General features: G+C 48.0%; 1 protein-coding gene across 2 annotated transcripts; it reads right to left on the bottom strand.

The window, feature by feature from the left end:
- Positions 1–431: 431 nt before the first annotated feature.
- Positions 432–12420, bottom strand: EXOSC2 (exosome component 2). Of its 2 annotated transcripts, XM_009244965.3 has the most exons (10): positions 12037–12420; positions 10365–10466; positions 8314–8359; positions 7680–7769; positions 6556–6621; positions 5030–5098; positions 4223–4330; positions 3655–3831; positions 2784–2912; positions 432–2268 (listed from the first exon to the last, which is right to left on the bottom strand). In XM_009244965.3, exons 1-10 carry the CDS (start codon positions 12156–12158, stop codon positions 2188–2190), a joined length of 990 nt encoding a protein of 329 aa, XP_009243240.3. In that variant the 5' UTR covers positions 12159–12420; the 3' UTR covers positions 432–2187. The 2 variants fall into 2 exon arrangements, with proteins under 2 accessions (XP_009243240.3, XP_002820352.3); XM_002820306.5 differs by lacking the exon at positions 4223–4330.
- Positions 12421–13374: the final 954 nt, after the last annotated feature.

The raw sequence follows: 13374 nt of genomic DNA, 5'->3' as shown, positions 1-13374 counted from the left end.
AGCCGAGATCATGCCACTGCACTCCAACCTGGTGACAGAGCAAGACTCTGTCTCAAAAAAACAAACAAAAAAGACATCTATAAATATCAAAAAATATGGCTGGGTGCAGTGGTTCATACCTGTAATCCCAACACTTTCGGAGGCCGAGGCAGGTGGATCACGAGGTCAAGAGATCGAGACCAGCCTGGTCAACATGATGAAACCATCTCTACTAAAAACACAAAAAGTAGCTGGGCGTGGTGGTGGCGCATGCCTGTAGTCCCAGCTACTTGGGAGGCTGAGGCAGAATTGCTTGAACCCAGGAGGTGGAGGTTGCAGTGAGCCGAGATCGAGCCACTGCACTCCAGCCTAGCAACACAGCGACAGTCTCAAAAACAAACAAACAAACAAAAAATAGTTTGCCACATATGTGAAGATAGCACTTGCATATAGTCCCCCCCTTTTTTTTTTTTGAGACAGTCTCACTCTGTCACCCAGGCTGGAATGCAGTGGCACGATCTCAGCTCACTGCAAGCTCCGCCTCCTGGGTTCACGCCATTCTCCTGCCTCAGCCTCCCAAGTAGCAGAGACTACAGATGCCAGCCACCATGCCCAGCTATGGTTTGGTTTTTTTGTATTTTTAGTAGAGATGGGGTTTCACCATGTTAGCCAGGATGGTCTCAATCTCCTGACCTTGTGATCCACCCACCTCAGCCTCCCAAAGTGCTGGGATTACAGGCATGAGCCACTACGTCCGGCCACCTTTTTTTTTTTTTTTTTGAGACAGTCTCACTGTGTCACCTAGGCTGAAGTGCAATGGTGCGATCTCAGCTTACTGCAACCTCCGCCTCCCGAATTCAAGTGATTCTCATGCCTCAGCCTCCTGAGTAGCTGACTACATACAGGCTTGTGCCACCACACCCGGCTAATTTTTGTATTTTTGGTAGAGACGAGGTTTCACTATATTGGCCGGGCTGGTCTTGAACTCCTGACCTCAGGTGATCTGCCCACTCAGCTTCCCAAAGTGCTGAGATTACAGGCACATAGCACCCTTTTTAAGAATGTTCCCCCAAACCTACATCAGGGCACCATTTTTAGATAGTCATCAGAAAAAACAATGCACAGGAATTCTCACACTCTTCAGCGAGAACTCTGGCATCTTTTTATCTTTTAACTCTGAATTATCCACAAGTTAATGCACCACTACTTCAATTATAGGAGGAAAACAGCTTTGCTTTTCCAGTGTCCATTTTTCTTAGCTTATTTTCTTCATGTTTATCTGAGTACATGGACCCAGAACATTCACTCTAGTATCATGAATAATTCAGCATCTTACAAGTCACTCTCCAAGCAGGACAGATTAAGGCAGCCTGGTGTGGACATAATCGCGTCTATGGCTACAAGGAATATGCAACAGAAAATCAGATTCCAACCAAGCAAAAGGCTGCTTTTTTTGAAACAGTCTCGCTCTGTCACCCAGGCTGGAGTGCGGTACGCGATTTCAGCTCACTGCAACCTCCACCTCCCACGTTCAAGCAATTCTCCCACCTCAGCCTCCCAAATAGCTGGGACTACAGGTGCACACCACCACACCTGGCTAATTTTTTGTATTTTTAGTAGAGATGGGGTTTCACCATGTCGGCCAGGCTGGTCTCGAACTATTGACCTCAGGTGATCTGCCCGCCTTGGCCTCCCAAAGTGCTGGGATTACAGCTGTGAGCCACTGCACCTGGCCTGCTTGGTTAACTTTATTCTTCCAGCTTTACCAGCTGCATTCTCAGTCACTTAAAGGATATAGGAATGGAGGCCAAAACAGACCATTTGGAGGTCAGGGATGCCATGTTTTCTACTGGGGCAATTTCATGGGGCACTGTGCCTTGTGAATGACAGTGAGTGGAAGACAAAGGATTCTCCATATTATTCCAGGATGGGAGTCCATTCGACTGGAACACTGTGCACTTTCAAATAGCTGAAACTATTCCCTAATGCTGGGACTCAGCCGGCAACCCAAGGAAGCACTGTTCATCTGCCACCCAGGCTTGGTGTTAGGACAGGAGAAAGCAGGCCTGTAGGCTGGAGGCAGTCACAGGGCCATCAATGCAGACAAAGGGATGATCTCTCGAGTCTTCGCTGAGCCACATATGGGGACCACACATCACAGTCTTCACTCCTGCAAGGTCCACAGTCCTGTGCTTCTGGAGCACCTCCTTATCCCTCCTGTTCTAAAAGCCTCTGGCGTGTTTCCATCACAATCTCCTCCATTATTTCTGGCTTTAAGATGTCTTTGATCTGAAAAAGGGAAAAGGCATTTGTTCAGAAAAGAAACCAACCATAAACAGACCACCAAGCCAATCCAAACATAAATCAAGCCGTTAACATAAACTTTCTGTATTCCTTTCATGTCTCAGAGACTAAGCGTTACAAGATATGATCTGCTAGAAGCAGCCTAATAAATCAGCAAGATTCTCTGGGATATAGACGACAAGAACAAAGATATTATTCTGACATTCATCCAAAAGCTGGCTGAAATTTGGGATAGGTAAGATGCAGTCCAGAGGTTGCTCTCATAAACTAGTCCCACCTGACACCTCCAGCCCCAAAATCCTTAGACTGACACTAAGCATTGAGTAAGTATCTTAGGCAAGTATCTTAGGGAAAGATCTACCAGACACTCATTAAGGCTGTTTCAGGCCGGTTCATACTGACAGATGTTGGGAAAGTATTGGGGAGACATGCATATTGTCTCTGAACAAACAACAGAGCAGCTCACAGATCAGTGAAGGGAGAGGCCCTGGGGAGAGTACCTGATGTGGAAGGGATGCTTCATAGCAGTACAGGATGCTGGTATCATACAGCATCATCCTCTGAGTTACCAGCGAGATGATGCAGTTCCGAAGCCGGGATATCACCTCTCGATCAGCAAGAGAGACAGGCTATAAGGAGACACAGAGAAGGGAAGGGAAATATAAACAGGACCAAAATACGTGACCAGCCACAGAAATTCACAAATAAATCATTTATGACTCAGACAGTATCACCCTGGAACTCCAAATCAACCAAACAGCTAACTCCAAGGGAGATTGAAAGGAATGGAGCAGGGTGCAGTGTCTCATGCCTGTAATCCCAGCACTTTGGGAGGCCGAGGCAGGTGGATCACAAGGTCAGGAATTCGAGACCAGCCTGACCAACATGGTGAAACCCCATCTCTACTAAAAATACAAAAATTAGCAGAGCATGGTGGGGCACACCTGTAATCCCAGCTACTCGGGAGGCTGAGGCAGGAGAATCACTTGAACCCAGGAGGCGGAGCTTGCAGTGAGCCGAGATGGCAGCACTGCACTCCAGCCTGGGCGACAGAGCAAGACTCTGTCTCAAAACAAAACAAAACAAACAAACAAACAAAAAACAGAAAAAGAATGGCTTCTTCACTGGCTCTTCGGCTATTACCCTGCAACTTTGCCATCTCCACCAACAAACATCAAACCATTCACTGAGTTCATCTCCTTAGAAGAGAGAAGATCATATGAGGTTCATGAACACACCTTGATGGAAAGTCAAACTGACTCAGCCTACAGCAGTAATATAGCTAAAAACAACCAACTTCATTGGCCACAAAAACACAGCAAAGACTGAGCCCCCTCCATCCCACTGACAATGGCCACAGTGTTTGCTCACCTCCAGGTTTGCAATGAAGCCCCCTGCTTCCTCTTCTTTGTGCTCAGGTGTTGGGTAAATCCAGATGAAGCCGTTGTTACCGAGAATCACTGAGGCACCACATGGCAAATCATGAAAGTGGGTCTTCTGCCGTTTCACCAGGGAGGGGGAAACCTGGACCAAAACCCCCTGACCTAGCTAAAGAAATATATCACAAAGCTAGGTCACTGCAGCATCAGTGGGATGAATGAAAAGGAGACTACAGAATACACATCCTAAGTATATTCAAATTGGTGTCCTTTCTGTTTATAATTGCTGTTGCCTACATGCATATACATAGTACACATTTTTGCAGAGAACACTTTGGGACTCAGAGGCTATTCATACATCCCAGCAGAAGGTGACTTTCAATACTCTTCTCTGTCATTTCCCTTTGCAGTCTTCCTTGCACTCTAAGCCAGAACTCATGTGCCAGACATTAGAGAAGCTGAAGCCAATGAGGAAGCGAGCTGGAGCTTCCTGCTGGCCCAGAAGCACTGCATTGTTCCATGACCCTAGCTCATACCTGAACCCCAAACACTCATCTTGCCTGTGAGATGTGTGCCTCCGGGTAGGTAAGGAGATGGGTGGAGCTGGGTGCAAATCCATGTCTGGTCCTGGCAGGACAGCTCAAGTCCACGTCCTGCCAAGGGCGAGTCTGCAGGACCCAGGGTTGTGAAAGTCAGCATATTGCAGCAGTCCTCTGCCTACTCCACGTACATCAGTGTGGCTGGCTGCAGCCACTCCATTAAGGGAAGAGGTTTTGGTTCCACTCAGAAAATAAAAACGTTCACCCAGATAAAGCTAAGAGACTAGTATATCCTAATTTGTTTTAGGAAGTATGCTCTCCTTAAAACAATAAATAGCTTCAATAATGCAACCTCGTACAAGAAAAGCAGTGAAATTCCATTTAGAGGCTCAGATGACAGAGCAAGCTTTGCCAGCAATAACATCCACTGGACTGACTGGACGTTTGTCTAAGGGCTGTTTAACCAGGCCCAGCCTGCCTTTGTTCCCTGGACAGCCTCAGCCCCAGTGCTGAGCTGCAGCGCCCCCTGGAGGAAGAGAGACAGCTGTGCCTCCCAGCCCACAGTTGGAGAGGCTCTTCTGGTGAAAGTCAGTCTCCTTAGAGAAAAAGGATAAAACTTGTTCTTTACAAGGCTACTGACCCATGACCCTGTGAACCCTGACCTTCCTGATGTTACGTTTAAGGAACACGATCAGTTTGTGGGATGCCAGCCTCTATTAATGCTCAGCTACTGGGGTTCTTTAGGCCAGAATTCCAGAGAGCTATGGGGATTCAAAAATAGCCTTGTAGTCTCAGTCAGCAAACAGGAATATCAAGAGCCCGACTTACTTTTCCATATTTCAGACTCCTCGTGTGCAGAGAGACAGCTCCATCAGAGAACACTGCCTGGACCTCAGCCTGGCCATGGTGATGAAGGAACAAACAGCAGCCTCAGCTACACACTGTCCTGTCCTCTGCAGCCTCTGCCCCTTGACCCCACACCTCCATCTTTTCCTCCCCTCTCCAATGGTCCAGGCTCAACAATCTTAGACCCAGAGGACATCACTGTGACCTCACCTCTCCCCTTGGTTGTCATGAATATCTTTTTTTAAAAAATAGAGACAGAAGGCCAGGTGCGGTGGCTCACACCTGTAATCCCAGCACTTTGGGAGGCTGAGGTGGGTGGATCACCTGAGGTCAGGAGTTCTAGACCAGCCTGACCAACATGGAGAAACCCCGTCTCTACTAAAAATACAAAATTAGTTGGGCGTAGTGGCGCATGCCTGTAATCCCAGCTACTCGGGAGGCTGAGGCAGAAGAATCGCTTGAACCTGGGAGGCAGAGGTTGCGGTGAGCCAAGATAGCACCATTGCACTCCAGCCTGGGCAACAAGAGTGAAACTCCATCTCAAAAAAATAAATAAATAAATAAGTAAAGACAGAGGCGAGGCATGGTGGCTCATGCCTGTAATCCCAGCACTTTCGGAGGCTGAGGTGGGCAGATCACCTGAGGTCAGGAGTTCGAGACCAGCCTGGCCAATATGGTGAAACCTGTCTCTCCTAAAAATACAAAAATTAGCCAGGCATGACGCACGCCTGTAATCCTAGCTATTTGGGAGGCTAAGGCAGAATTGCTTGAATCCGGGAGGCGGAGGTTGCAGTGAGCCAAGATCATGCCACTGCACTCCAGTCTGGGCAACAGAGCAAGGCTCCGTCATTTAAAAAAAAAAAAAGAAAAGAAAAATTAAAAAAAAACAAAATAGAGACAGAGTCTTGCTCTGTCACCCAAGCTGGAACGCAGTGGTGTGATCATAGCTTACTGTAGCCTTGAGCTCCTGGGCTCAAGCAACCCTCTGGCCCCAGCCTCCTGAGTAGCTAGGACTACAGGCATGTGCTACCATGCCTGGCTAATTTTTTTTTTTAACTTTTTTGTAGAGAGGGGGGTCTTGCTATGTTGCCCAGGCTGGTCTTGAACTCTTAGGCTCAAGCAATCCTCCCTCCTTGGCCTTCCAAAGCGCTGGGATTACAGGCATGAGCCACCACACTCGGCCTCTCATTAATATCTTGACGTGAACAACACCTTTTCCACTCCCTGCGCTAAAAGTTAACATCATTAACAAAAGCCTAGTCTAAAGCACAGGCCACCATAAGTTAGAAGATCCAAAGAAATGACTTAGCAGCAGGTTCGAACAAGAGCTGGGGAGTCCACCTGAATTAAGGAGACTGAGAAAGGATGCAGCAGAGCCCGACACTTGGTCTAAGACTCGGATCCCTGCAAGGATGACACGGTTCTTCCATCAGAGACATACAATGGAAGGCCCATTTCCCAGTCCCATAGAAAAGCATCAAGAGGCTGGAGTGCAAAGCGCAGGATACACTGATAAGGTCCCCTTCCTGTAAGAAATCTCTCATTGCAAGCTCATCTTCTGCAGATCTTCTCCTCTGAAATACACAAAGAAATGACATTACTTAAGCCAGATCCTCAGAAAGGTCTCCATCACCTCTTTCTCTTTCACTTCCTTTTGAGATTTTTGAGGCCAACCACAATATTCAAGCACTGAGAACTATGGCAAGAGTAGGTAACCCAAGCCACTTGAGGGGAATCAGTGATAATCACGACTTTCCATCTCAAAAGACTTTTCCACAGCTCCTCCTCTCTTCCTCTTTCCCTCCCTTCTCTGAGGAACATTCACACCCCTCCCAATCTCACCTAGCCAACATTTCCACACTCACCTTCCATGACAGCCCTCTGTGGTCCAGCAGGACCAGACTAACTCCTGCTTGGATATATCTCTGCTCACACATTTCTCTTTATCTCAGATTCCCTGAACTAGTCATTTAAAGTCTCTCCATCCTTCCAGGATCAACTCCAATGCCTGTCTTTCCTACAAGCTTCTCTCACTGAAATCTCCTTTTGTATAACCACAGCTTATTTATTCTTCTACTGCCAGGGACTAGGTCAGTTATCTTATATCCCCTGCTGGGGAACTCAATCGTGCTTGGCACTCGGCACAGAGCTTGGCACAGTAAGCCTCTCTGTAAATACATGCTGGACTGAAGATCAAGGTGAACCATGGCATTTTACAAAAGGCTGTGGCTTAGTTACTGTGGTTGTCTGGAATAACCAAATGTTTTTCAATTCACAAACAACTAATGTAAAGACAACTTTTCAAGGAACATCTTCACTGTGCAAGGCTGCTATGTCCAAAAAGGAAAACTATTAACAACCAGCATCTAAGGGCTTCTCTCCCCAACTCTCTGTTGGGATCCCACCCCATGGATGTTTCTGATCCTACCATATGCCAACTGCTCCCTCTTTCGGGAGACCTGGACAGGGTGAAAAGTCTACATACACATCTAGGCAGCAAACTTGACAGCAGACAAACAGGAGTCAAAGGGGCAACCTCGGTGTAAATCAAAGTCCTCTGGTGGAACAAAGGGTCCCACGGCTCCCCCCAGCCCACTGGGCCCTAGTCCATGGCCCCAGCTGTAGCCCTTACCAGCTCTCCTCCAGGAAGGTTCATGGACGAGAGCAGCAAGACCGAATCCAGCCTGGAGTTGGTCTCCACCTTCCACCTCTTCTGTTGAACCTATAAGCCAAGTTCCACACCTGGACACATGCTCCATGTTCATGTGTCGTATCATAAATAACCAGTAAGGCCAGACGCAGTGGCTCACGCCTGTAATCTCAGCACTTTGGGAGGCCGAAGCTGGTGGATCACTTGAGGTCAGGAGTTTGAGACCAGCCTGACCAATATGATGAGACCCCATCTCTACTAAAAATACAAAAATTAGCTGGGCGTGGTGGCGGGTGCCTGTAATCCCAGCTACTTGGGAGGCTGAGACAGGAGAATCGCTTGAACCCGGGAGGTGGAGGTTGCAGTGAGCCAAGATCACGCCACTGCACTCCAGCCTGGGCAACAGAGCGAGACTCCATCTCAAAAAAAAAAAAAAAAAAAGAAAAATTAACCAGTAATCTGAAGTCGAACAAGCCACATATTTACATCAGAGGCCAAACAATAGCCAAATGCAATGAATGCCTTTTTCATGTAACTACAAGTGGAATGACTGTCCCATGAATGAAATCGCCAGCCTGCCTCGACTTTGTAAACACCAATCTGATATCGACGTTACCTCTGTGATTCGTCCCACTACAATGTCTCCTACTTCACCAATGTATCTGAAAGATAAAACACAAGGGATTCATCCATCTGTGAGCAGACTTTCCGACAAGACCACACACCATTTGAGACGTCGGTTCAACAGGGTGAAAGCCTGGAATAGGCGCCACATTCAGCAAATTCATGTTAACTATATTGTCTGGACTTATTTTCAGAAATTGCAAACTTCAAACATTCCTCCACGTATAAAGTCTCCATTAACTATCCTTAGACATATCACTATTCCAAGTAGTTCATTTAGCCAAAAAACCCTATTTTGTTCGATTACACGACAATGAAAAACATGGACTATTTTCCTGTGGCACATGGATGAGTTATGCACCAGCCAAAGGAAGAGAAAGGAAATCTGAGCCAGGACGCCAAACACACAAGTCTGCTCATGTCTTCTCCACTCACTCACTGCCTGCTCCTCTCAAGCCCCTTTGCTAGTTCCCTATCCGCGATTCTAATGAGACGTACTCAGTGCTAAGGCTAAGTGCTTAGACCTCTTCACTTTTCGGCCACTCAATCTAATACCTTTAAAACACCACTCTGTGCTGTGACTGTGCCACTCTCCTGAATTCCAAATCCTACTCAACTGCTAGCTACCCAACTCTGCCATTTAGATGACTAACAGGCATTTTCAAATGTATCAAGCCAAAAACTAAGCTTTCCCACAGCCCCCTCCAGTCCTCCATAGCAAACCAAGATAGGGGATGAGTTATCCCCATCTCAGTCAACGGTGACTCCATCCCCTCAGTTGCTCAGGCCAAAAACCTTGGAGAGTTCCTTGATTCCTCTCTCTCTCTCACGCTCCAGGACAAGTCCAGTAGCAAATCCTGTTGGCTCTACCCTTAAAACATATGCAGGAAATAAAAGGCACCCAAATTGGAAAGGAAGAAGTAAAATTATTTCTATTCACAGCTGATGGGGTCCTATGCACAGTAAAGCCCAAAGAATACAAAACCAACACCTTTTCATGATTTTAAAACAACACTCGGAAAATAAAATCTGTGTAGATTCCAATCACTCCTCCACCTTCTACTGCTCCCACCTTAGCTGAAGCCACCATCACTTCAGATCGTGAGTATGGTCCCTAATCCACCTCCCTAAGCTTGCCCTATCCCCCTTCAATCTCCCATCAGCAGCCAGAGTGAGCTTAAGTCCAGATCAAGTCCCTCCTCTGCTCCACCCCTTCCAGTGCTTCCCAGATTACACAAAGTAGAAGCCAAAATGCTTACTCTGGCTACAAGGCAGGCCCACGCCCGCCCAACTCAGCTCTCTGCTTATATCTGCCCCTTCTCTCCCCCTCACTCACTCTGTTCCAACCCCACTGGCTTGCTTTCTGGGGCTAACCTTCATTGAATGCTTCTAGGTATCAGGCTCTGTGCTAAATACTTTACAGGCGCCATCTCACTGAATTCTAAAGAAAATCCTAAGACAGGTGCAGTGGCTCACGCCTGTAATCCCAGCACTTTGGGAGGCCAAGTCGGGGGAAATCATCAGAGGTCAGCAGTTCAAGACCAGCCTGGCCAACATGCTGAAACCCTGTCTCTACTAAAAATCAAAAAAAATTAGCCAGGCATGGTGGAGGGCGCCTGTAATCCCAGCTACTTGGGAGGCTGAAGCAGGAGAATTGTTTGAACCCGGGAGGCAAAGGTTGCAGTGAGCCGAGATCACGCCACTGCACTCCAGCCTCAGCAACAGAGCGAGGCTCTGTCTCAAAAAAAAAAGAAAAAAAAAGAAAATCCTATGAAGTAGGCCATGCTATTATACTCACTTTGCAGAGGAGGTAACCAAGGCTTGGAGTGGTGACATAACCTGGGGAAACCTCTGAAGCCTGCACTGATCTGCAGGTGCAGATCAGACTGTAGGTACACCCCACCTACAGTCATGGTCAAAACCTCAGACTTACAGCATGACAGGGCAGGCAGGGGTGGGGTGGGGGATAAGGAGGGGGCAGGAGAAGCCTGGTTGTACAACCTGGATGCCACAAGAAAGGGAATACACACCTTTTGTTCTCACCTGGTTTTCAAAGCTTTCACACAGATCAACTTGTTCACTCTCTCCACAGAGCCAGCAACAGATGCAATGAGCTTCTCTTCTCCCATATACGTTCCATGGCCCCTGATGCAAGGCGAAGATACAAAGAAAGGATACGCGGGTAACTCGAGGTGACCTCTCTCCCTTCAAGAACAATGTGTTCCTCAAAGCTAACAGGCTCCCCCTGCAAAGCGTGGCTTCTGTGCTGGCTGCTCCCTCTGCCTTCAGTGCTCCTTCTCCAGACAGCTACTTGGACATCACTCCTCTCACTCAGGTCTGCTCAGGTGTCACTTTCTGCAGCAGGCCTACCTTGACTGTGCCATTGAAAACACAGCCCACCCCGTTGCCACCACTCCCCCCACATACCACTGACCCTGCTCCACTTTTTTCCCTATTGCATTATAGCCTAACATTCTGAATAACTTATTCATTGCGCTTATTACCTATCTCTCCCTGTTAGAACTCCACCAGGACAGAGATTTTCCACTCTGCCATAATAACCCAACTGCACAAAATATAGGTTGAAAGCATTAATGAAAGAATGAATCTTAAGATTTCTTAGGTGCCGGGCATGGTGGCTCATGCCTGTAATCCCAGCACTTTGGGAGGCCGAGGCAGGCAGATCACACTTGAGGTCAGGGGATCCAGACCAGCCTGGCCAACATGGTGAAACCCTGTCTCTACTAAAAACAAAAAAACAAAAATTAGCTGGGCATGGTGGCGTGCGCCTGTAATCCCAGCTACTCAGGAGGCTGAGGCAGGAGAATCACTTGAACCCAGGAGGCAGAGGTTGCAGTGAGCTGAGATCGCACGACTGATCTAAGAGAGACTCCGTCTCAAAAAAGAAAAAAATTTCCTAGTATCCACTAACCTTAAACTAACAGGTTAAAGGGCAATGATATGAATGCTGTGCCCCTTGTACATATACATGTACAAAAAAAAAAAAGGTTGAAACACTAGTGTTATCTATGATGATATAATGGCTGGTTTTACTTCTTTCCTTACATAATTGTCTCATTTAATCCTCATTACCGTATCATACTGTTATTATCACTGTCTTACAGATGAGGAGACTGACCGTGGAGAGGCAATGCCGCTAATAAGATGTGATGGTAGCAGGACTGGAACCCCAACTGTCTGATTCAAAAGCCTTCCCTCTTAACCACAATACACTGTACTACACCCCTTAGATTCAAAATGTGTATAAATGGGTGCATGCAGCACGATGTAACTGTTTGCCCTAAGCTCGAACAATTACGGATTCTAAACTGAAGAGGAGGCGGCCAAGGACGCCCACCGTCCCCTCACAGAGCTGAAAACTGGAAAAGAGCCTGCGCCTTTTCCCCTCCCCAGCTTTCCAGGTCTCCCACAAGGAAGGCTCAAAGATTTGGACTTCGGGCAGAAGACCCAAAAGTCACAGCCACCGGAGGTCAGGAGTGGAGGGTTTCAGGGAGCTGAGACAAATGCAGACGGGGACACACAAGATGCAGGGGGCAAGAAGCACGAGGCTCGGAAGCGAGGCGAGGAGGATGCTCAGACGAAGTGCCTTGGGTCCCGCGGGGAGTTACACACACAGGGATACGAGGCCTGGACCACGTGCAGAGAGCCCTGAAGCCGCTCTCTGAAGCCTCGACTCCCCCAAGTCCCCACGTACCGCATGAATCCCGTGTCCGTAGTGATTGTATCCCCCGGCACCACTAGATGTTTCTTGGTGTCGCGGCCCAGTCTCTCGCTAAGAGGCTTGCGAGCCACTGGAAGCCTCATCTCCATCGCCATCTTGGCGCCAATGAGTTGCGCAGGCGCAGCTCAGCCGGGAGCCGCGATATCCGACTCCACAACTCCAGGCCGCGTTCGGAGGGGCGGGGAAGGGCGGGGACTCAGAGCAGCTGCCAATGAGAACTCACGGCCTAGAGGCCATGTTGACAATTGGCAACAATAAGGCGAACCCGAAGAGAAGGGAGCCGAGCTGCCATGTCTATTACTGGCAAGGGAGCACCCGTGGAATAATAAAATCTCACGTTGTGTGGCGTGTGACTTTTTACCAAAACTGTCTTGTACTCATCATCCCATTTATTGTTTACCAGGGTTAGAGATAATTGAGAAACGGACCTCTTGAGTTTCTGTCCAATTCTAAGCTGCTGAAATCCGATATTTTGTAAGAGAGAGCTCAGGAGGATGGAGAGATGGGATCTACAGAGAACACTATTTGAACAGAAAGAAGAGCCCCTTTCCACACGGTTCCCAGTAGCCCCAGGATTCTACATTGCGGCCGCCCCGGGGTGCTGGCTCAACATCATCATCTATACCCCCAAACCGGGCTCCAGATACTTCTCACTTGGTTCTGTCCTTTCATAAAGACTCCTTTGAACAAGCTAATTTACTCCAATATTTCTTTTGGAAACAAGTTAAAAATCGTCTAAGAAAACAGGTCAAACCTTGCAAGCCAGGTATATTTGGTAGGGAAGGGAAGAGCACACATAATGCGAAGATCTTGGCTTGCATTTAGTTACACAGCGAGTTAAGCGCTCTCTGTGTGCCAGGCGCTGTTCTAAGGATTCAGCGGGGAACAGACAGATGTCTCTGCGGGTTTTTCTGCGGCTCCGTTTTAATAGGAGCGTACCCCTCGCCCCTTCTCCCCGTCCCCCACTACCCTCTCCCTCTCCTTGCCCTGCATTCACAAGAAACTAATTGGGGATGGTAACTCCCCATGCACAGGGACTCTAAAGACGATTAAATGAAATCATTGGCATCAGCTGTGGGCAGTAAAGCCGGTAAACCAAGTCCGCCTCCTGAAGAAAGAATCATCGAGCCAATTGTTTTATGAATCTCCAAAGCGACAGCATTTCTTCCACTTAAGCAAGGCTCACGACCACACTTAAGAAAGCCAGCCCTGCCAGACAGTCGATGACATGAATGCTAGTGCCCCGAGGCCCTGGGTAAGTGGGCTGCCAGACCCTCGCCCTCCGCCGTGCCTGGAGGAAGGCGCTAGAGC

This window comes from Pongo abelii, chromosome 13, assembly GCF_028885655.2.
Source record: "Pongo abelii isolate AG06213 chromosome 13, NHGRI_mPonAbe1-v2.0_pri, whole genome shotgun sequence".
NCBI lineage: Eukaryota > Metazoa > Chordata > Mammalia > Primates > Hominidae > Pongo > Pongo abelii.
This window is presented reverse-complemented; position numbering and strand designations above follow the sequence as displayed.

Excerpts from the sequence above, each read along its gene's own strand:
- EXOSC2 (XM_009244965.3), bottom strand. The coding sequence starts at position 12,158 with ATGGCGATGGAGATGAGGCTTCCAGTGGCTCGCAAGCCTCTTAGCGAG. Across the intron at positions 7,770-8,313 it reads TAGTGGGACGAATCACAGAG|GTTCAACAGAAGAGGTGGAA; the intron begins GTAACGTCGATA and ends CTTGGCTTATAG. Across the intron at positions 2,913-3,654 it reads GCTTCATTGCAAACCTGGAG|CCTGTCTCTCTTGCTGATCG; the intron begins GTGAGCAAACAC and ends GTCTCCTTATAG.